The sequence below is a fragment of the Oreochromis niloticus genome, linkage group LG10, assembly GCF_001858045.2.
Source record: "Oreochromis niloticus isolate F11D_XX linkage group LG10, O_niloticus_UMD_NMBU, whole genome shotgun sequence".
NCBI lineage: Eukaryota > Metazoa > Chordata > Actinopteri > Cichliformes > Cichlidae > Oreochromis > Oreochromis niloticus.
Window position 1 is genome coordinate 12,387,110 of NC_031975.2, and position 24,781 is coordinate 12,411,890.

At 43.0% G+C, this 24,781-nt stretch overlaps 1 protein-coding gene across 3 annotated transcripts; it reads right to left on the minus strand.

Annotated features, from left to right (window-relative positions):
• Positions 1–1,175: 1,175 nt before the first annotated feature.
• Positions 1,176–23,386, minus strand: LOC100693698 (voltage-gated potassium channel subunit beta-3). Of its 3 annotated transcripts, XM_019363989.2 has the most exons (15): positions 19,201–19,477; positions 17,891–19,071; positions 8,635–8,678; positions 8,503–8,540; positions 8,152–8,231; positions 7,866–7,910; positions 7,380–7,424; positions 7,228–7,271; positions 5,246–5,332; positions 5,012–5,097; positions 4,778–4,898; positions 4,593–4,687; positions 4,350–4,470; positions 3,834–3,922; positions 1,176–3,720 (listed from the first exon to the last, which is right to left on the minus strand). In XM_019363989.2, exons 2-15 carry the CDS (start codon positions 18,217–18,219, stop codon positions 3,631–3,633), a joined length of 1,314 nt encoding a protein of 437 aa, XP_019219534.1. In that variant the 5' UTR covers positions 18,220–19,071; positions 19,201–19,477; the 3' UTR covers positions 1,176–3,630. The 3 variants fall into 3 exon arrangements, with proteins under 3 accessions (XP_019219534.1, XP_013127853.1, XP_003446828.1); XM_013272399.3 differs by lacking the exons at positions 17,891–19,071; positions 19,201–19,477 and adding an exon at positions 22,715–23,386; XM_003446780.5 differs by having other exon boundaries at positions 17,891–19,477.
• Between the last annotated feature and the right edge of the window lie 1,395 nt (positions 23,387–24,781).

Below are 24,781 nucleotides of genomic sequence, written 5' to 3' on the forward strand. Positions count from 1 at the left end.
CTCCAATGTGCTTCTGAGCATCTTTCGCTCTGTTTTTTCTTCTTTCTTCATAACCTTATCCCCAACTTGTTTCACCGCACAGAGGATGAATCACGTGGCAAAACCTGTTTCCTTCTCCTTCTGTGTTGGCGGTGAGGACGTCAATATTTTTCAGCACATGTGTTTCATCTGTCGCTCCGAGGGCACCTGGGAATCCAGTAAGAGAAAGCCTACCGGTGCTGGCGTCACAGATGTTTTCTGCTCGCTGTAAACATGTGTGGCGTCCCAGCGGGCACGGCACAGAGCGCCGGACACACGGCTGAGTTATTGTTCTCGTACCATCCATCTGAAAGAGTCAGGGGTGAAGAGCTGGCACACATTTAACAGGATGTAAGCAGGGAAATAAATGCATGGCTTCTTAACTCGCACCTTTCTTGAACTTGTGAGCTTTTTAGTGTTTTAAATCCACCTGCGATTTAGTGCTAACCAAACCCCCAAATGTAATTGTACAATAACACTTCAAGGTGCAAATTTGACTCCTTTGGATGTGCAGCTGAATATTTCTGGGGCTCATACTGTAAGCCAGCGCCTGCACAGTGATTAATCAGATGTGGACCTTTGTTACAAATATAGTCTGCTATTGCGCGCAACAAAGCTGCCTGTCACAAACGTCACCATCGTCAACGTACAAGAAAAGGAAAAGTTTGATCAACTCATTGCATTTCTTCACCCGAACAAGAAGCACTAAGGAAAAGAATGAGCTGATTAGTGTAAATCCACATAAGCACAAACAGTCCTTAATGCCAGATTTCACAGAGACGTTTTTCCCCCTCTGAGAAAGAACAGTCTGAAGATCCACATGAATAATCAAAGTTTTTTACGCTTTAGTGAGGAGATTTCGAATTTCTCTGAAACAACACATCTCTCTGAGCTTTTTCACACACACAAAAAAAATCACTATTTCCACGGTCAGCACCCGTCGCCACGCTCGGTCAACTCGTGCTGTTTTGGTGCAACACAAAGAGGCTCTGTTATATCAGCAGCAACACAAAGGTGCAGGCTAACCTCAAATGGGAGGAACAAACTAGCTTTGCAGGTATGCATTATGCACTCAGTGTTATCTGCTGGCTTCTGTTGGCTTTAGTTAAGAACATTCCTGTGCCAGTCACTGCTTAACCACAAATAAAATAAAAATCTGTAGCTGAAAGCTGCTTTATTTTCTATCTGCATAAAAATGTTGAACAAAACAAAACAAAAATCCGAAGCAATTACAGGTTTAAGTGTCTTAGTCATCTAAGTATGTCCATCAACATTGTGTTGATCATCGAAGTGTACATAAGGAAGCTAAAACCCATCAAGGGAGCACATGATATGCGAGAATGAAGGTTGTGACTAATCCTAGTGCTCGCGGCCCATATGCCGCCTCATATGCAACTCATAAAATTGCATCGCACATGTACATAAATAAAGCGTGGTCCAAAAATCAACGTGGAAGAGTAGCTAGCAGTTGGGGGTTTGACGTCACACCTGTGATTAGACTGCTCCGGGTTTTGGAAGTACAAAAATCTCATCTGACTTTCTATTAACAGCTGAATGAAGGGGGTGCAAGAAGCTTGAGTTGGCTAATCCCAATGTAAATGTTTGCACGTTTGCAGGTTCAAAAACCACTGGACTTTATGGAACAGGGCATGTGCTTTGTCCCTTAAGTAGGTTTGAGCAACAGACATGATACATTCAGAATCAGTTGTCTCTTCTCTTATTATTATTATTTTTTGTTTGTGTTTTGGTTTCTCTTTGTTGCAAGACAGTAAAATATAAGTTAGGCAGGCAAAGTTACATTTTCAGGGTTTGATTGAAGGACCTATGTACACCGGAAGCTACGCTCAGTCGAACTGTACATCATGACAGACTCACAGAGAGCCACGTTTCAGTGGCTCCTTTAAGAAAACCTTCACGAACCACAGACTTGAACTTTCTCTTGTTACATCACCGTCAAAACACATGAGCCTATTTACAATATATTGCAACCTCGTGTCTGCTGAAACAACTCCCGTGTATCAAAAACTCCACCTCGGAGATTAGTTTTCATGGCAAATCACCAAAAAAAAGAGAAAAACAAAACAAAAGACATCCCCCTTCACATTACAAAGTATTGAAGTCATTACAAAACTAAAGGGCAAAAGACAAAGTGCACAGTATAAAATCTGTCGTGCATGTGTTTGAGGATGGGAACGGATTTGGAGCGATGCAGAGAGAGAAATGAGCAGAGAAGCTGTGTTTTCAGGCTTCCACAAACAAAAAGAAACGTTAACATTAATCGAAATCTTACCCCAAGTGGTCTGTAAGACTTGTATCACATGTGATAAACTCAGACTTATTGTTTTTATTTCCCATCTTTTTGAAAACTACACGTTCACCACAATATGTCCAAATCTTTGTGTCAGACACCCAGCAACCTTTCTACTCAGTCCAGCCGTCTCAAACCTGCGACTCGACATCAGCAACTCGGCACCGCTGAAAGTGACGTCAGCATCTTTTGACATAGTTTAGGACGATACAAAGATTATATGCAACATGGACTCACAAGCCGTGTCTGCAGACTGCTGAGAGCCTTTAAAGCGAGCGTGCCCAGCAGGACGGTTATGTCGGATAAAACTATCTGACCGCTTAGAGTTTAAAAAATAAATAAATAAATGGCTTACAAGGGCACTGCAAATCTACATAAGCCGTAAAAAAAAAAGCCATGCCACATTTACACCCTGTTAGGGCTATTCTGTCTTAAAGGGACATGCGCACAGAGGAGGCAAACGGACCGCTGAGAAAGCAGCAGGGTTGGGAAAAGTCACTTTGCAAAATGTCACTGGCTATTGATTTCTGATTGCCAATTTGACAATGTAACAGCACACATAAGTTATTATTATTATTTCAACATTTCTACCAGACACAGTTCTAACTCTGTAACCTTCATGCTTGAAATTCATTTGCCAATTTTTCCTTTTAAATCAGGTGATTTTTTTTTTTTAAGTAATACCAGAGTGGCTTATTTGCTGTGTTTTTTTATTACTCCACAAGTAATCCATTGTTCCCAACCCTATAAAGCGGTGAGTGTGGCAGAGCAGTCACATGCACACTACGGGAAATGTTCGGTTAGACACATGAGGACTAACCTTTAGCTCTCTGGCTGCTGGGTACTAAACATCACACAGAATAACAGGCAGCTGTGAGGGGAGGAGACTCACACGTCTAATGAAAGCACCGTTCACGCAGTAAAGTTGCATGTTAGGGCAGAAGTGGCCTTTTTTTTTCTTTCTTTCCTCACTTTAGGATTGACATTTGATTGACCAGCTTTAGCCTTCCTCTATGTTGAAATAATTAGTCTGTGAACAATCAACAGTGAGCAATATATGATCGGTTATGTTCTTTTTTTTCTTCCAGAATTGAGAGAGTTCTCTTTTTCTTTTTTCCTTTTTTTTTTTCTTCTACATGATATAATGTACTGCGCAGAATGGATATGCGCACATACTGGAAGCATAAATGTTGCCGAGGACATGCAAGTTGTTGAGTATACAGCAGAGCAAAAAGCGATGTTTCCCCAACATCGAAGTCTTCTTCGTCTTCTCGAAACATCGTCCGTGGCTGAGATTTGAATCTTCAAGCGCGTGACTCTTTCTTCGAGTGTGGCTTGTTTCCCAGCAGGGCGTCCATCTCAGTAACGGTTTGAGGGGTCATTTGAGATAAAATCTGAAAGAAGGGGAGGATGGCATCAGCTTAAAGTGTGATCTGCTGTTTTTTTGGGTGGTTCTTCTTATTGCGCACAAAACATAAAAGCATATTTGAATACAGCACATATTTACCCGGAGGGCACCCAGATTCTCAAGAAGCTGGTCTGTATTAGAAACACCCAGAAGTACTGAGCTGACTCCCTCACTGCGCAGACACCAGGCTGTAAATAGAGCAAACCAGGAAAACTTTATTGCTGGAGGAATATCAGTTTGTAACCGAAGTAGCTGATTTTTTAGACTTCTTTTAAAAAAATGTTAACAGATTTAACCAGTGGTTGGATTCCATTTGAAAGCCTTTATGCAGACCATACATATACAAAGCATTTAATTAACAAGATCACAGATTATGTAATGTTATTTTCATGCAGGAGACATAGATTTTCTACACTTCTCCCAGAACTGTTACAGCACTTCCTACCTGCGTGTGTACAGTAAGATTAAACATAATGAATCATTCATTTAAGGAGTGAAAATCATGCAGATATGAATCAGTTCAGTCTTAATCTGCAGCCACATGATGCTAAAACAAGCAAAGCTGCATCTCTGTATGTCTGCACTGAAAACTCAGGCCCTTTGCTTGGATCATACCGATGGCTAACTGTGCAGCAGTGCAGCCCAGTCTGTCTGCCAGTAGATGGAGCTCCTTGATTTTAGCCAGCTGCCTCCGACCCTCCTCACTGTTCACTCGCTCCTTCAGCCACTGGTACCCCTTCATCAGGACCAACATGGAGAAAATCACTGATGCGGCACTGATTCACACTGTATGCCGATAAAATCGAGAACTATAGTGAGCCTGATTTGGAGCCAGAGGAAGTGGAAGATCAAACTGACCTTCATTGCTGCTCTGGAGCACTCCGGTACACCATCACTGTACTTGCCTGTGATTAAACCACAAGCGAGCGGAGACCAGGTCATCGCTCCCACACCTGACAGAGCGAGGAAAGTGTGAATGAAACTAATGAAACTTAATTAAAAAGAAGAGATAAATGTTGCTGTGGGATTTTTGGATGCCTGACCGATCTTGTGGTAGAGTTCAGGAAGCTGCACTTCCACTTTGTCCCTCTGGAAATAGTGATACTCTGCCTGCTCGCACACAGGTGGTATCAGGTTGAACTGGCGTGCCACTGAGTATGCCTCCTGGTGCCGCAGAAATGGAAACACAATGCAATGGTAAGTGATCAGCGTTATCTGGAAAAAAGCTGACACGTGAATTTGTGAAGAGTAAGACTTTAAGAGTGAGAGCTCAGCACCATAATTTCCATTGCGCTCCAGCGCGAGGTTCCCCAGTACATAGCCATACCCTGGTTTATTACAAACGTCATGGCCCGTACAATCTCTGCAAATCACAGCACAAAACACTTAAATTACATTCATTTGACAACTCTAACACATCTGATTAAAGCTTATTTCCACAAATAAAACATACTACCATACAAAAACCCTCCATATTTGTGCTAGAACAGTAATAAGCAGTTGAAACTGACCTTCCATCGGACTGTTGACATCATTTCTGTTGGCAAAAACGATGTCCACATAATCTAGCTGGAGTCTTGATAGGGATCCTCGTAAACCTGTGATAAACACGAGTCAATTGTTGGACTAAGAGTCATAACTTTAAGGCACAGTGATGTTTTGAGCCACCGCTACACAACAGAGAGTTTAATGACAGTGTCAATAGCTTTGCAGTTATTTGGCAATAAACCAAAGTATCAGGCTGCATTATATTGACCTGGTAATCATGCTCAATGAAGCGTAAGGGAAGGAGCAAAGTTATTACATTTTTTTCCTGATTGAGACATGACTGTGTGTTTGGAATTTCATGGAGTTTCATCCAGTAGATCTATAAATACGAACTTCATGCTGGTGCCTAATCTTAGGCCAGATCACAAAAGTGATTTATTTTTTACATTTTAAGTTTACATGGCATCAAAATAGCATTCAGCTCCTCCCAAGATATTAATGATTATCCTCAGTACAGTGTGCTGGTGGAGGGTAAAATGAGTGATTCTGTTTTATGTTCGATTTTCTGCTTCTCAAATGTTCTGGGCAAGCGTCTAACCTTGGGTAAGTCAGCAGTTGGACTTTTTTTTTCCTGAGCAAAGTGAAAAATAGTGCATAGAGTCGAAATCTGAGCGTTGTCCCTGCACGCGGTGCAAGCCTTAAGAGCTGCACGTAGTTCACTCATTATGCAACGGCCCCAAATCAAAAGCTTCATCACAATGACATAAAAAAACTCATTCAAGTCCAAGGTAAATGGTCATCCTGCGGCCGTGCTGCTTACAAAAGGAACAAAGACCACCACCATATCCTTTAGCTTTTTTAGGATTATTTTTGGAACCGATGAAACGGCTGGAAAACGGCAATCAAGACATGTACCTTCACCTGACCTCTGTATTTTCTTTGACCCAACAAATCTGATGACAGGCCTCTGAAACATCCTACCCATCAACATCTGCACTTAAAGTGATATAGCTTCAAAGTGAATGCACCTCATATCCCAATAGTGTCCACTGACATCACAGTTAAAAAAGAAGCTGTGCTTACTGTGACGTGTAACACGGAGCTGACTGAGTGAGTCAAACAACGCTCACACTAAAAGGTAAAGGGGGCTTCGAATGAATGATAGCAACCACATCATTAGTGGTTGAAGTAACACACAGGAAAACATGCTGTACAAAATATAGATGCAGTGCAACCTAATAAATCATAGTTTTCATTTATAGTCTTTAATGTATAATAAGCCCAAAGTTAGTGCAGAAGTGCCACAAACTGCAGTTCCTCTAATGGCCACTTGAGGCTGGCTCCATAAGCGAGCTAATCCCCATAGACTCCTGTGTTAAAATGTCCAACTTCAGAGCAAAAATAAACTCGTTTATAGTCTCTCATAAAAAATAGTTTTGGTCTCTAAAGCTAATGTTTCCCTTTGTGACTCTTCTATGTGGGCTGGATTTTTTTATATATATATAAATCACCGCTTCAGTTTATATCGAAGTTCTGCCAGCTGTGCGCTAGGTTTCACCTCAGCTAATTTGAGTCACTGAGTGGGAGATCCCCACAGTGTCTGTGGTGATGATGTGGTCCAGCTCCAAATGACCCATTTTCTATTTTAAACAGTCAGTTTAAAGTCAAGCTGCAGAAAAATAGTTATCCAATGTCTTCTCCTCTCACCGCCAACCAGTCGTGGCAGATGGCTGTCCCTCCCTGAGTCTGCTTCTGCTGAAAGTTTCTTCCTGTTAAAGCGCAGTTTTTCCTTCCCACTGTCGCCAAAGCACTTGCTCTGTTTGTCTTCTCAGTATTATTGTAGGGTATTTACCTTACAAAATAAAATGCCCTAAGGCAACTGTTGTGTGATCTGTTGAATCTTCTATAAATAAAACTGAACTGAAATTGATTTAAATTGCTTTAAACTGGACCAGAATAACCCCTTATTTGGTTTACAATTTGCAAATACACGAGTAGACTGTACCTTCAATAATGTGCTTTCTGGAGAGTCCTCTCTCTGTCTCTGCCCTGTGGAGTTATGAAAATACAAATCATTGATCCTCATTTAAAATGATGAACGGAAAGAGGCTGGGTTGAAGAAATGTGAAGAGTCTAGTGTTTTAGTCTCATACTTACTGGCCTCCCCAGTAGATTTTTGTCGTAATGACAAAACTTGAACGTCTGGCAAGGACAAAGTCGTGAGTATTTTGATTGCAGCATAACATTTAAGTTAAGGGAATCAGCTCATCCTAAATCTAATAGTACAGACAGTGTTGCTGACAGTCTTTCTCTCTTTCTGGTGTTAAAATTAAAACATTTTATTACCAATATGTGCCTCTTAGGCAGCTGGGTGAGTCAGCCACCATCTTTGATCAGGGAATTTAACATTTTTATCCTTTTTAGTCTCTCTGAGGATAAAGCTCTACATTTTTTTTCCCCAAGTATGACTTTCCCTTGAGAGAATTTAATGGTGTGCCGCTATCAAAAGTAATAAAAACATGTAGTAATGCAGTTCATTTCAGGAAGGGATTATTAGGGATTATTTAAAGTAAATCTGTGATCTGGTCGAGTTAAAAAGCTTTGCATGCCTGTGAGTCAGTTAGGAAGAATGAGTAATCTCACCTCCATCCTTTCTTCTTGATAATGTTCCCTAGAGTAATTTCCGCCCTGTGGAGAAACACATCATTGGTTGTGACGGGCTGAGGCTAATAAACTTTATTTGTATGTAACGTTTAACGACAGAGTTGATAAAGACACACAGACCAAAGAAAACAAGATTAATGTGAAGAAGAAGAATGGAAGACGTCACATAAAAACAGGTTTAAATTTTTGTATTTGCTGTGAGAGAAATCAGACGATTAAAAAAAAAAGTTTAATTGAGGCTCAGGAGAGGAAAGTGAAGTCTGACCTTCCAGAGGCGTACACCTCCGCTGTGTCAAACAGGTTCACTCCGTTCTCATAAGCTACGGTCATCAGGTTCTCTGCCATCTGAGAGAACACAAAAACCGAGACTGAGAGAAGCAGACGGCGGATAAATTCCAATTACCCAAAGGTCGTTCATGAAGGGCACTACTCAGGGAGGATAATACAGACAATATCTCGCCAAGCTACAGCAGTCTTAAGGCCTGTCACACATATTCCTGCGATCGTGAACACTGAGATTTGTTTACAGTGCGCCGAGCGGTGTTACACAAAAACCAAACGAGTGAAGGTGTGCGGGAATCGATTTCTCATACAAACGCAGAGAGAGAACGCTCACTTCATCAGAGATCTGCGATCCAAATGTCACCCAGGTGCCTGAACAAGGAGAGAGAGGGAGAGACAGACAGACGGATTTTATTTAAGGGTTTGAAGCTGAGCTGAATATTTCCCTGCCTTCATCCCAACTTACCTAACCCGAGACAGGAAACACGTAGGCCCGATTTTCCCAGGTTCCTATAGAAAGGGAAAAAAAATCAGGAGGTTAGATGAGAAATGCCTGTAAAGCACACACACACAAAATGTGTGGGCAGTTGGAATATATCTGGACATACAATCTTCAAACACAGTAAGTAAGATGTACGCATGTGAGTGATGAGCAATCCTCAGTAGGGAGACACTGTGGTTAAGCAGTGATGAGACTAAGAATTGTAGCCTTTCGAGCTACTTGTATCTCTAAGTGAAGTTTTAAAAAGATGGCAGCTGCAATATTACACTGTATTTAACACACATTTTTGTCTTATTTGTTTCTACCCAAGCCTCCGAGCCATCTGAAGTAGTTTCGGTTTATTAATAATCACATCCGCTCACAACTACATTACAGCGTTATAAACTATTTATTCACGTCTATGAGGGAGCTGGCTCACTACTTTACTGGACACATTAGGTTTTGAAAGCTAAACGTCATCTTAATATGGCGATGTTGTTGATGAGATCCTGATTATTCTGTAGCGGAAAAGCCACATGTAACACAAACCTGGTGTCACGTGTAAAACAAAAGTACGACACAAAATTAAAAACCTGACACAGATGTAATTTATTTCTGTCGTAGTCTCCGACACTTCACTCCTCCACTGCAGCTGCTGAGAGAAAGTCTTTCTCGCCTCTGGTAAAATGACTTCCTCTGTCTAATTATTTCTGAACAATTGACCTTTCATCCCTCGTATGTTAGCAGTTCAGTGTATTACATTGGGCCAGTGAAACAGCTGGAGGGGACGGAGCTCAGCGCAGTTAGAGAGTCCCAGCAAAAGCTTCTTTGGTCTGCACCATAAATGGCCCAAAAATGCTCCATGAGCTAAAGAGGAGTCCATTAACCGACATGCCACATCTGATTATTCAGACAGCTGAATTTTGAAGGGCAGGCGGGGGAGAAGCGGAGAGCTGCATTTCTGACCACAGGAGCATGTACAGCTGAAAATGATGTGGGCTTCATGCTTTGCTCTCCTGTGTGCTCTCCCCCATTCTAATTAGCCGGGGAGCCAGCTGGAGAGCCGGCAGAACTGCAGTGCACCTCGCTGCTCGCCGTCTTTTCATCTCCAGCGCCTCTCCCCTCTCGGCTTGTCTGCCTGCGTCCACCGCAAAACAGCCAAATGCACAAAGACAGACTGTCAGAGCATTTAGACTCAGTCGAACAAGTCCCGCTTTTATTTTCCTGGTCTATTTTCAATTCCCAACCTTATGCTATTTTTAGATTCCTGCATATGTAAGCATTTGTTTCACGCTCTTTATGTGTGTGTGTGTGTGTAGTGGGGGCATCAGTCTTCATGTGAGCACTCCATGTGGGTGTGAAATACATATTGTTTGTGTCATTATGTTAAACTGTTAAAAAAGCACACAGGTGGAAGGTCAGGAAAGCTATTTAAAGGGAAATGTGTCTGCGGGGTTTGGATGTAGCTGATTCCTTGTATGGTAAGCTGGCTTTTCTTCGTGGTTCGTCAACCAATGACAGCTCTGCCTGTTCTCTCACGCTGACAGCCACTTTGAACACTGGGAGTAAATTTAAATGAGGCACATGGGAAAAACATATTTCAGAGACTGGGTTATTTCAAATCAGCTACCTGAATATTTTACCATTTGTTTTGTTCTCTTTGTTGGCTTTTCTTTTTTTTTGTAGTATCCATCAAATCAGTCCTTTTTTTGGATGAGAATAAAGGGCATTTTATTTATTTTTTGTCAAGCAACATTTGACAAGGTGGGGCCAATAACAGCATCCGGAAAAAATATTCCCTACAGTTTTAATCAGCTTCTAAAGCAAAGCTTGAAACTGATTCAAAATTACTTTTGAGGTAGCTTCTGTATCTGCACACCGGGAGCAAATAAACGATATGGTTTATACCCAACTTTATTTTTGTTTATTACCTTCTTTTTTATTATTATTTTTAGGGAACTTGAGCAAAAGGCATTATAATTATGCATGATGGCTTTGAGCTGTGAATTAAGGACAATAAAAATCTGTTCCCCAGCTTAGTCACACACCTTCTGTCCATACTTTCCTTTTCACATTGGACTAGGACGGCAAACAGAAGGCTTACGTGTGAGGAAAAAAAACATACCACCAAAACATGAGTCAGCATTCGGTGGCATACAGCTGTTACACAAATGTTTGTTTGTTTTTTCTTCTTCTTCTGTTAAATGCTCTTCTATCCAATATGCTTTTTAAAGATGAGTGCATGAGGCTGACAGCCTCGTGTTTGGTGAACGCTGCTTGTGAACGCATCATGACAGGGAGCAAATTTGAAACCGGTGTGCATTACTGGGCGAATTCCACAATTGCCGAGCCACATAAAAATCCCATTTTTATGTCTGTGTGCGCGCGTGTGCTTCTGAGCAATAGAGGATGTCACTGTTTCCATGTGTGACAACTGGCCGCCCCCTCCTTTGCGCTCAACTCCGCCGCTCTCTGCAATGCTGCAGTCTGCTAAATTACTATCAGTGAGTCTGGAGAAACACATGCTCTGTCTTTCCTCGCACTATCTCCCTATTGACAGTCTTTTCCCACTATCTCCCGCACGCAGTACACCCAGACGCTCGGCCTATATTTCATCTGAGGCGGATCTGAGGGACGCTGTGCAATAAACGGAAAACATCTATACTGGGCAAGTGTCATTATGGGGAGGGGTTCGATGCTTTCACGTGAATATTCACGCTTGATGGGAATTGCATTGGAACGCAGGCACAGTTCCACATGCAAACATGCATGAATGCACTCATGAGCAGGGCACACAGATGCTTCTCTATAGCCTTCATAAGTAGGTCTTCCAGTGTTTTCTTCTCTATTTTTTCCATTGCCATAAATCATGATCTCCAAACGAGATGATTGTAGCAACTTGGCTGCCCCGTCCATACATTATTAACACTGGAGAGAGAGAGACAGAGGAGACACACAGGTGCTCCGTCACGGTTTAGTCAGCATTTTAACCTGTGCTGACATTCACAGTTAGTTTTCACCTGAGACAGGAGGAAGACACTATATACAGATGGTTAGGTGCTAATGGTGGACTTTTTTTCTCCCCCTTCCCTCTGCAGTTGTCATAAAATGCCACACACATGCTGAGCAGGCTCTTCTCCAGAGGGAAGACCTAGATATTAATAACACTCACGTCAGTTTTATGTGTATGCTTAGACACACATTTTCTGAGCACAGAGTGTGGGAAGATGGTGGACTGTCTGGTCTCTTTCAGTAATGCTGCACACACTGTTTTTGTGGCTTTAAAGGGTCACTTCACCTAAATTACAGAGAACAGATTTTTCTCACCTGTGTCTGCTTCTACCTAAATACAATCAATGCAGTGGGCAGAAGTTATGGCACTAAAAAAAAACGCCACCACAAACTTTTGCTTTGTCTTGTCATTCTCAATAATCCAGAGACATGCCAACAGAGCTACATTTTTGGGTTTATATGACAAATGAAACCAAATTAGCCACATGGCCTGGCACTAATCAAAACCCCAGCATCTAAGAGTGCACTAATTATTGATGTAGCTATTTTTAAAAGCATTAGCCTAAACAATGGACCCTTCATGTAAATGTGATGTTTTTAATTCAGCTATATTAAAACAGTTAGGAAATCAGGTCTGTCCTAATTATAAAATACACATGCTGTGCAGGGAGCGAATGGAGAAAAAAGGCACAAAGACACACACACACACACACACACACACACACACACACAATCTCAGCTGCTCTCCTCCAATTCTGCGTATCAGCTGCTGACACTTTATTAGTGGTCGTGACTCTCCCGTTAACTAAAAATGCATGTAATGAAGTGGTGCAGGAAAGAGCTCACACAAGCCGAATTTGACACAATGCGCTGTCATTACTGTTTATTCCAAGTTTGGGAACACACATGAACTGCGACAAAAAACCAAAAAAAATGTTCACTCGCCCCAACATGTTATCAAATGTTAATGAAATTCGCTCGCTGAGAAGGTCGCTGCACTCTGCCGCTGTTTCATGTCCGCTGGCAGACGGATAAAGACGAGTATTTGAGGGATGTGGCGCTTTCCGGATCTCATGCCCTCGTGAGTGACAGCGCAGTGAATTTAAAGTGATTAAATGCAATCGCGAGCATGTTTTTGAGTATCACGCCGTCCTCCAGTTTTCTTTGGTGTTCCTGTTTCCCTGTGATTTAAAACAGCTCAACTACTTTGCCTTAATGAATTTTGCAGTGTATTACATGGCAGGCAAATGAATGCTACCGAGATTTATTTAAATAAATGAATATATTAAAACACCGAAAAATAGAGTTTCAAATAAAAGTAAGGTTTTAAAAGAAGAAGGAGGAATTGATATCATCTAATTAAATGCCTTCTGAGTCTTTTCCAGAGCATGTGGACACTTGTTCATTAGGCTGCCCTCTGCTCTTACATAATAACAACATGCGGCCATGATGACTCCGCCAGAAGACAATACCAGTCTTGGCCTTTGATGAGACAGCCTTACTCCGAGGACGTGATGTGGATTTTCTGGCCGCGATTACGATGCCTCTCAGTTAAGAGTAAGCCGCCAAATGCAGTCAATTATTGACAACTCTGAGCTTCATCAAACAACACTGACCCGCAGGTCACTTTGCATTTTGAGGAGATTAAGTTGTCCGCTGCATACACTTAATCAAGTCCCATCAAGCAGCTGCACACATAATAACAGCCTAGATATTGTTCAGATGCATGATATATGCAGTAATTATAACATTAAGCAGCGTACAGCGTGCTGTAGTAGTGGGTGGCAGATGAAAATAAGCAGCCACAGTTTAGCAGTCAGTAAACAGATCATGGTTTGGATTATATTTTGGTTGAAATCAAGCAAGTGAACACCCGGCGTTACTTTGCCTAAAACTTCCCAGTTGAGCTTCCCAAAGTGAGTCACTAATCTGCCCAGTCAACTGGAACCTCTCCTGAAAAAAATAAAATAAATAAATGCCCCAGAGCGACAGAGAGGAGAGCTGAAGGTCAAGGTTTTTGCAGCCCGCAGTCGTGTTCTCCTCCCTGCCACACAGGCCATTTGTTTCCCGTGGTTAATCATGACAACAACGTGAGGTCAAAATCACTGCATTATCGCTTCACCTGCCGGTTACGATGAATATTTTAGACGCTGCTGGGGATTTGTTACACTTCGCTTTGCCTTCGGTGGCACGCGTGTGAACGGCGCATGGAGTGAAATTAACAAAGCGCGCCTGTGACGCCGCTGTGCCGTCAGAGCGCATAAAAGCGGCCGAGATAACAATCTGAATGCTAAGAAGAGGCACACGGCGAGAGTAATAACACCGAGGGTAGGTCACCGTCTCGCAGCACTACATGAGCATGAGATGTGTGTTAAAAGTCGACAGGGCCGCTCGTCGACGCCAAAGCTTCAGCTGCTGCGACTACGCTACTGAGATTTCCACCTTCCGCTGTTCAGCATGCACTCCTCCAGACAACGGCACCTCTCTGCATGGCTGAATGTCAGAACACTTCAAATCCTCATGAAAATACATGAAGGCTTTGTTCTCCAGTTTAACATGCAACCCAGTATCAGGTATTATTATGAACGCTACATCTTCTTTTTCTTGTTTTTCTCTTTATGGTACAGCTGAGGTTTTTGTTTGTCGTCTGCTTTAACTGGAGCAGCATATCCTAAATGTTTAAAAATGTTGGAAATACATTAGTTTGGCAAAATAATCTGAAACCAGGGAACTTTTGTAGAGCTTAAGATTTTGATCTGTAGCACGAGTACAGCCACATCACTAACAGAGAGCGGTTACTTTGCACCAAAGCAGATGATAGAGGTCAACTGGTGCACCTAAGGTGACAGAACTTAAAGCTCATTGATTAACATGGTTTCTATTACTTGATTAATCCTTGCAAACACCAAAGTGCAAAAACACCACAGCAATTCCCATCAGGTCACAGACTCTCCATGGAACCAGCAACAGCTCCTTGTCTCCAGTCTTTGGTCTAAGCTGCTGGCTGTGATGTCAAACATCACGTGCGAGTGTCATCAATAGTTTGTTCTCACTCTTCACAACCACGTCTTTAAGTTTAACTTGAGTCCTTTTAGATACAGTAGAACGGCATTCTTGGGTAATCGCTGCTAAACTCCTGCATGTCTTCCCAGCTGTCCTGAACTTATTTCGATTTTCTCACATCTGGCTATTTAACAAGACTCTGTTTCACAGTTTACTGCATGTCAGTGCTGAATGTTTTATCTGAGTAGGGCTTCCCTATTCACATTCTCCGTCTCTCAAGCATGCATTAAGATTAATAGGCATCCGCCACAGGCACAGCGTGCCCCGGGGCCATCTGTGAGGAACAGCGGTAGATAGATCTATGGTCTTCTCCAGTATTAATGTAAATTAAATTCCCTTTTCTTTTTTTTAAAACTCATACCAAAAAAAATGTTTTAAGAAATTCATGATGCTCAGATATACCATATTTGATTCTAATTCATGTGAATTTTAATTTGCACAGACAACTTCGTGAATGATGCTTTTAGATAAATTCCTCTTGAAATATTTAGGTGCAAACATGACAAAAATGCGATTCCAGAGGAAAGTCGAATCATTTTTGGCGTTGTCTGTGAAATGTGCATTCTCTTGTCATATCTTTTAATTCAATTTTCTCAAACTTGAGCATATTGTGCCAAATGGAACCATAAAATTGGGCCATCTGGACAGTTTGGTGTTGAAAACAGAAGGTTTAGTTACTTTAAAAATAGACATTTTGCTGAGTGACAGAACTGACTGCTACAGTCACCTCTCCATCAGCTCGAATGCATACCCTGTGGCCACACTGAACACACAGCATATTGCACACACACACACACACACACACACACACACACACACACACACACACATACATACACACACACACACACACACACACACCAGAATGCTGCAGTGCACTGTAAGGGAGTAAAAAAGGGCAGCATTTGAAAAGAAAACAGTGAGAAGCTTAAACAAGATCAAAAAAAGAAGCTAGAGAGAGTCACAAAGAAAGACTCTGAGCATCTGTGACCTGCCTGTGAGTGATCAATACTTGGGTTAATGAGACAGAAGGGCCACAAAGATGTGGTCAACGCAAGCAGCAGCAACTGGAAATAGAAACCAGCGCCAGAGTGCCAAAAAATGCAGTTCCTCAAATGGCCACTTGAGGCTGCCTGCAAGAGTGAGTCAATCCCCCAGTGCATTTAAACAGCAGTAAAGGGCATGTTTACAGCCTGGCACATTGGTCTCCTTAACTAATTTTCACCATCATGACAACTAAATATATAATATAATATAATATAATTTCATTTATACTCAAAGTTATCACCATTGAGCAGAAGCTGGGAAATTTTTTGTCACCCATCGCAACCTCAGACTGTGTGTTTGTGCCCCCCTGGAACATTTTTAATGCAATCATCAAGTCACAGGGCTCACTGTGTGGTTAATGACACCAACAAGAGATCTGTGCTCAGGTGTTTTTTGCAAAGTAATATTCTTTTATTCTATTTCTATGTTACTTAGCAATAATTAGCAGATATCTGTTTCTGCGTGATGCAGTTACACAGTCTCTGGACACACCTTTGTATTCCAGCCATTCATCCAAACATGGTTAAATCCGGGACTCCACAAACCAGTGGATGACACTACAGTGGCCATGGCCCACTTTTATATATATCTATATAGTTCACGGGTGGTTTAGAGTGCAGGCAGAAGCCTGCTTCCTTCCTGACCTCTGTGTAATTGTAATAACGGTGTGAAATGAGGAATGTGCGGCCACCGCGACGCCGCCACAACCAGACTGTTGTGGTGCAGGTGGTGGAGCTTTGAGCATACTCCGTTAAGGAAAGGACTGATAAGCGACAGCAGTGCTGGCTGATTAGAAAATAAGACAAAAACTAAAGGCAATGCCTGGGGTGTTGCCAATGGCAACTGGAAGTGGCCATATGCTGTATAGACTTATTGTGCTGCTGCACTCCCTATTAGTGACACTTTTCTAGAGACGGCAGAACAACCGGAAAAATCCAGCCCAATCATAAAGTCCTGTATGTCTGTGACTCTAAAGGGAAAAAAAATAGGAGTGGAAATATCCTAGTTTTGTCGTGTGCCTTATTCCCTTTTTAAGCATCTTATTAAGTGGAAACTAAATTGACTGAAGAGAATGGCAGCAATTCAATCAACCTGATTACCAAGAAAGCAGGTCGTTAAAACTCTCCTCCTAGTTCTCGAATTTTACAGCCCAAAGATGGAAACACGGTGTGTGCCTGTGGAAGTCTGCAGCCTAATGTTAAAGTGCATGCTTTGTGCTTCCCCCCCCCTTTTTTAAAAAAATGTTTATGTATAAATACGAGCCTCCTTCATGCATGAGCTCTGCATGAACAGCTGTCCTTGTTTAGCTTCAAGCTCTAATCCATCAAAGGTAGACCACAAGTTTGCCAACACACTAAAAGAGGAAAAACATACATTGCATTCTTGTCTTGTTGTTTATCTGGTTGGATTTCCTTCCTACATTATGACTCAGACCTAGTGTGTGTGCAGCAGAGATTTTCTGTGCATACGATAGTCTCCTGCAAGGCTATTTTATGAAAATACATGTGTTTAAAACCTCTAAGAAAAGCCGGGCGTCCTGTGTGGTTTCAGGGGAAGCTTTTATTGGAGGAAAGCTTTTTTTTTGCAGATTAATAATCTGCTGAAATGAGAAAGAGGCTAGTGCAAAGTCTGTGGCTAATGCTCCCATATGCATACTGTCTGAAATATTGTGATAGCATTAGGGCTATTTAGTATGACTTATATAAGCATTTTTTTTTTATTTATATCCATAAGCGCTTTTAGGAATAAATGTCATATTTTTACAATGTCAGAGAAGTCATTGCTCTCACTGAGGTGTTTCTCATCTGGCTAATGGATATGTAGGCAGTCTGCACAGTCTGCTCACTGGTGATATGTTTGGTGACAAGCTAACCTCGAATTCACCTCACATCTCAGCAAAGAGACTGGCAGAAATAGGAATAATGAAGGCCCGGCAGGGCAGGTAGAGCCTCAATGTGAAGAAGAGGCCCAAACCTGGAGCCCAACACCTTGTTTCTGGTGGAGGACTTTCACCTCTGCTGGAGGTCAAAAGGCCACAGTGATCAGAGTGAAATGAAAGCCATCTCTCCAACCAATAAAGCTCCGGCTCCTCATCTCCCCCAGTCAGGCTCATACTCACCTGTACTTCATATTGGTGTGGCGCCCAATAGCCTCCTTCATGTGGGCGTGACCCTGAGGAGTCTGACGAGACCCGGGACCCTCCCTGGTCTTGACAGAACCTTGAGACATGTAGTTGCCATTGCTCCCTTGTCCACTGCTTCCACCTCCGCTTCCTCCTCCTCCACCACCACCACCTCCACTTCCTCCTCCACCTCCGCCTCCACCGCCACCACCTCCCCCTACTCCACCACTGCTCCCCCCAGGAGGTGGAGCGGTGCGAAGGCCACAAAGCCGGTCCTCGCTGCGACTTTTGAGGTTGTGCTCAGTGCATGCAAAAGACACCTGCATCCTGGCAGCTGATGTCTGTGTCTCTTATTCTGAGAGTCTGAGTATAGGGTTGGGTTTGTTTTTTGTCTTTTAAACAAGGAGTCACACAAACAGCAATGTCTACAAACTGTCGGTGCTGCTCGACACCGTTTCCCGTTGTGCTGTTGTGGCAGCGCCGTGATGCTCATACAAAAGGGCTCAGACAGGGCAGGTCAAAGATTTTGGCTCAGAGTTGGAGGGAGCAGGCGAGAGTCCAGCCTCTAAACATGACACACACGGAGTTACCGTCTGCTCAGTCTCCTGTCTGGTGATGCAAACCTGGCAAAAAGGCTCTCGGAGTTTTCACACTCACACGATGCATCAGGGCTGCCCTCCAAAAATCATCAGGGAGCTTGTGTGCTCGCAGCAGTCCTCAGACGAATTTGGGGATGTGGCAGTTCTTGGGAAGCCCCCCCACCCTCCCACCCCAATAAAATCTCAGTGCAATAGATGCCCTCCCTGGAGAGTGGCCTCGTCCCACATAACATGCACGGGCTCTGTATGGCTTATGTAGGGTGATAAAGCACTTGCCAGCTTGCTGTTTTCTCTTCAGCTGAGGTTTGTTGAGACTGTCTTGAGCTGAGGAGCTCCGGAACGTGCCGCAGCAATGACACAACCACAGCTACAGGCATCCTCACACCTCGCGTCGAAATCACTCATATTTCTCCCCCACCTTTTATTTTTCTGTCGCAAGGTGGGTCAGCAAAGAGGGAAAGAAAAAAAAAAAGAAAAAAAAAAGATCGGGCTCAATAGCGCGAATTTACATCGCCGAGGAGAAAAGTCCGATCGGGGGTAAAGACACTCAAACCCCACCAATGGATCATCACCAAGCGGCTTCACGCAGCATCCAATTGATGCAACAGCGATGGAGAAAGAAGAAGAAAGAGAAGGAAAAAACCAACAAATTCAGCAAGCACGGAGCCGGTTCATCTTTACCTTCAGTGTGTGAAGTTGTTCACATACCGGCAGCAGCGGTAACTGTGCACGTCTCCCGTTGTTCGCCAGGATCTCAGGGTGCGCGGATTTGGGAAAAAAAAATGCCGGCATACTGGCCCCAAAATCAGCTGCAGCAGACATTTCAAACGCTCGGTGCCGCCTCTCGGCTCTCCAGCATCATTTGGAGACCGCCCCCCCTCCTTTTTTTTCCCACAGGCTTCAAAACGTTCACGACACACAAGCAGTGTGGGGGTTTGGATAGATACTCCCTCTCCCTCCCTTTCTTTCGGGTGTGATCCACATTTTTTCATCACACCGATGCGCACACATTTCATCACAAAGGCACACATTAGGCTATACTTACTTAACCCCCTCCCCAAACCATCTTTTTCCCCTCCATAAGATGCAGAATTCTGTCTTCCCACCACTCCCATTATTCCTATTCTTCCTATGCAAAACATCCCCCCTCCCAATGATAGCTTGATTTGCCATCAATGACCCAATCACCAGAATTACACTCATTACTACCTCTGAGGAAACAGAGGATAGATGGTTTCGAAGTCACAATACATCACATCATGGGCATAGCACGGCAGGGCATATCAGATCATCCTGCAGCCCATCATAATGAAATGAAATGGATGTGTCATTTTGGTGGCCGAGCAATGATAATAGCCCCTTCCAGGCTTTGTTTACCATCTAAAGTGTGATGCCATATCCTTAGAGAGGACTGTCAATCCAAAAGGCTTTACTCTGTGGTTAGTGCTCGCCTCGCTAAGTCTGCTTCACACAGCAGGACGATGTGCAAAATACCCCACATTTGTCACTATTGTCAATTTGGTTTCACATCTAGTGTTTTGAAGCAGATCTGCAGTCCCAGAGCAGATTGCAGGGCATCCACTGCCAGCAGAATGTGACTTTGAGTTGGCAATCAGCTCTTTCTAAAGAACCATTCAGCACAAGTTTGGACGGGGAAGTTTCCAGCTGTACAGGCAGAGAGAAAATACGAATGCTGCCCGTGGTGGCGTTTCAAAAGAGGAGAAGATTTAATTACTTCCACTTCACTGTTAAGGCGCTTATTTTCCAGAAAGCACATTATTTTTGTATAGCCAAACTTTTGCATAATCATGTCGACTTCTTTATCTTCATCTCCCTGTTGGCTTAACCTTCCCCTTCACTCCAAATGATGGCCACTGGCATCACCGTATTACACAGTAATGACACTGACTCAGTCTGTTCTCCACTTCGGAAGCTTACAGCACTAAAACCTCGGGACACAACCAGCGCTTGTGAGCCTCATCTTGAAGTATTTGGGTGGAGATAGACCAAAAATGAGCACATGTGTGGTGCATCCTTATTTTCCTAGTAATGATAAGGTTATGGAATCATATTATCAGAAAATAAGGGGATACAGTAGATGGCTTTTTTCTTCTCAAGCTGGATTATACAAGAGCTGCTATAATTTGAATGTCCTTGAAAAGGTAGGTGATTCATGCAACTCAGGCTCAGCGTAAAAACTCATCACAAAGTGTGACTTTCTGAGCTATAATCCCCTAAAATCTGCCAAACCTTCCCCCCCATCATCAAAGTGCTTGCAAGCATATTCACTTAATGCTACAGAATGAAATGACCTGGACTTGCCTGTCACCTTTTTGGCTCCATTTTCACTTAAAAACAGAACAATTTGAAGTAACACCTGGTAAATAGAGAAATAAATAAATGTGTAAATGTCTTTTTTAAAGCAGGATGAAGCAAGAAAACTCCTCTCCCACTGTGTTTTTTGCTCACCCAATGTTGGTTTTGACACGCTTGAACTAAACTAGCACTAAATAACGCTAAGAAGTGTTTGCAGGTGTGCCTCAACATGAAATTCACATGACGTTCTGAGAAAGCTGATGGCGCTGGCCCTGTGACTTTGAAGGCATCTTATTTCTTCTTGCGGTTTTTATTCAAAAGTAATTCAGCTCCTCGAAAAAAGGACAGAATTACTTTGATATAATCCATGAAGATTCAGACGTGTTTGAATCTGTCTAACCTTTGAGCTTCGTTTCATTCGGCCCTTGTTGTCTGTTTTTCAGAATCTTAATAGCTCACATTTCTGCAGCTCAACTGTTTCTTTCCAGCTAAACCGGGGAAAACGAGAGAGAACGTCAAGGTAGCTGCTGGCTTCTGTTTTGATTACAGGTAATCATTTTCTGTCAGGAGGGAGTCCAGATCTCATGCAAATGAAGGCACACAGAGGCTGTGGAAACAACTTCCACTGCAGGCTCTGTGGGGCAGTTCAAGTGATGGAAGCAGTTCTGCCAGAGGTGGTCGAATCAACTGAATCATACTCTGGTAAGCCGTTAGTTTGTTTCAGCTATCAAAATGTACGCTGCCAGCACAAATGTGCTCTAAAGTAAGCGCCAGATCTGAGCATAAAAGTGATGTGAAATTGCAAATGTCACCTGATTACACAAATGATACCCCTTGGCCTGCACTATTGTCCCTCTTTCTGCTTTTGAGTCATTGGTCACAGACTTGTCTTCACACCATGAAGACGCTGCCACCTAGAGGCAACTGTGCTGGAGACTAGATGACTGTGTTTGCATGTTTTGGATGTGTTATAGCAAATAAAATGACACATGTAATGGAATCCGTACTCAATATTTTAGTATGGTAGTGTTTAAGCAGTAATAATGAAATATGCAGCAGCTTGGCCTGTATCTTCCTCTTCTCTGTAAGCACCCCACCCCCTTTTTTTTCAGGTCTCATTCAATTTACAAAAATCTATTTTTCCCCCAGGTTTTTGGTAAATTGATTGAAGAGTAGCCAACACCACCGTTCATTCGCCTCCACACTTTAAACAGAGAGACGCACGCGGTATAACAACCAACCGCCCGTCCCCTGCTGTCAAATCATGCATCATTAACCCCAAACTTCTGCACCACTGATGCCTGACCCCGTCAGGCTGTTTTTGGGGAAGGCTGGAATTAGACAATGGCTCGCGTGCAAGTCACATTAGTGTTCCTGAACAACCGGATGCTTCTGCAGTCCGGCCACGTACACTCATCAGTCCTCTGCATTGAAATCTCATCAAACGCCTGATGTTTCTTTTTAGGTCACCAGTGAGAAAAAAAAAACAAAAAAACAAAAAAAACCTAATATTTTCCCCCCCCATCTCTCGTGAATGATGTCTCCACTCACTGCCTTTCAATTGCAGTCCTCTCCAAACACTCAATTACATCAACGCATTAGTAATATGTTAAAAAAATATTAACCATGTTATTAAAATGGATCATCCACGGATGGCTGAGTGCTCGGGATGGTCTCTTATTATCTCTGTAAAATCCAGACATTCAGTGTGTGTCCTGCACTCGCTAAAAAAGCAGCCGAAACCCAGATCTGAGTTCAATCTGCAGCCCAGTGTAGGCTGTACATTCCAGTTCTTTATTATTAATAATTGCTTTTATTTTTTTAGTGGCCTAATTAAATATACTGAGTCATAACTACAAACTCTAACTGCATCATGGTTTCATGCTGTGAAGTCTTCTCCTCATACCTGTACGGCATCGCAGAGCGCTCAGCCTCGCACTCGGCCAGGGAGAGGCCACATTCCCTCAGGTACAGCTCCAGCCGGCGTCGCTCCACCAGCCTGTGGGCTGCCTCCAGGATCTGAGAGGCCAAGGCCTCTGACTCAGTCTTCTGCTCCGAGCTCTTGCCGCTCCGGGTCCCAGCCTTGGCCACAATACTCCCCGAGGAGGTCGACGCCTTGGGCTTCTTACTGATGCCATAGAGGTCCTCCACGGAGTATTTCCCCCCCTTACCCCCTCCGCTGCCACCACGGCTGGCAAACATTGTTGCCTAGATTCGAGCACCCCGACTGATGAAATGGCTCTTCGATTCTGCTTTGCTTACTTTTTCTTTTCTTTTTTTGCCTGCTACATCTACTTTAAACAAAAGCTGCTTCTAAGTTTGAAACAAAATAACAAGGCAGTGCTATTTTGATGGAGTTTCATGTAGATTTGAAGCATCCGGCCCGAGGATGTGTCAGACATCAAACTGCTGGAAAGGAGAACTTAAAGCACCTGCGAAATATCAAAAAAAAGTCTTGATTTCTCCTTTGTGGAGCCTAATTCCAAAATAAAACAAAGCCAGTCCGACATGTCAGCAGCAACACCCAGTCACAAACAATGACTCCTGCTGATGTGAGGTGCGTCTTTGAGTAAAAATGGACAGGAAAAGCAATCAGTATCTTTCTCTCTTTATCTCTCAAAGGAAGGACAGTGGGGGATTTGTGTCGAAGCACCACCAGCTTACATTTACTCAGATTAAGAGCGTGCCCGGATGAAGTATCTGTTCTTCTGTGACTATAATCAGCGGCGGCTGTGAGAGTTCAGCTCGCTGACCTTTTCTTCAGATACAAAGTAATAATGACTTTTTTTGTTTTTCATACCTGCATGGATATAACTGATCAGTCGATCTGCAGTGGCGCTGTCATCATAACCAGCACCCTTGCTGCCTTCGAGCCCTCGGTCCCTCAAACAAAGCGAGGGTGGCATCCTCTCAAAGCCTGGCACCGGCTTCAGGCCACTGCTGAGCGTGATATTGTCGGGGTCTGGGTTAATGCGCGAGCCAAACCTCCTGCGACAGTTTTTCACACAAACCATAAAGGAGAGCACAATGTGTGAAACCCTTTTTCCACTGGAGGGGAAAGAAAAATCAGCGGCTACTGGTGCCCTGTTCATAAAAAATTAAACATAAAAAAGGGCAGGTCATCTTTTGTGCACTAAAATGAAATTGAACTGCTGAAAAGAGAAATACAGACAGACAGAAAGCGTGCAGTTTTAAAGAACGATGATGCAGATAGAGAGGATTAGTTCTCTCCATCAGCTTTTCGACAGTTTGCGCAAAGAAATCCAGCTTCTAATCTCCTCCGTGCATGGCTGTTAAGTCCCAGCTTAAAAGCCAATATCGGAAACAAAAATGAAATTCACATCAAATGTGAAAATAATTAAGCGACTCCCTCACGCTGTGAAATATCTGCAGGCCGTTATTTAGATTTGATATCTATATCTTTTCCTTTTATTTTCAATTTGATAGGAAAACAATCAGATCAGCTGTGATTCATGTTTCCAAGTTGGTGGAAATGTTTGCTCGGATCTGCTCTTTTGCCGTATTCAGCAGTGGGTTAAATGTGGATTATTAAAACCACAAAAAAGTGCATCAGTATCTCAGACATCTAGCTCAATGGTTATCTTCCAGCTCATTCATGCATCTGTTTAACCATCTCTGCCCCTTCATCTTCCAGCTGCCGTGGCAGTCAGGCACTGTTCCTAAAGTGCAGTCCTTCCTGCGTTTGCTGTAGTGGCTTTCAGAGCCAGAGATCATCTGGGATTAAGCTGCTACAATCACTCATTCAATTGACCACAGTCACACAGGCAGCTGGCAGAGGTCAGTCTTGATCTTGCGAGTGTAAATCATAGCACTCTGTATTTCCTCAAAGTAGTGCATCTATAATTATGCGTGATGTCACAAGGGCCAGATGATAGAAATTTACCTTTCGATTTCAAGGAGAGAGAGCCTGCTGTCTGCATTGTATAACTATCACATATCTGGGTTAGAACAG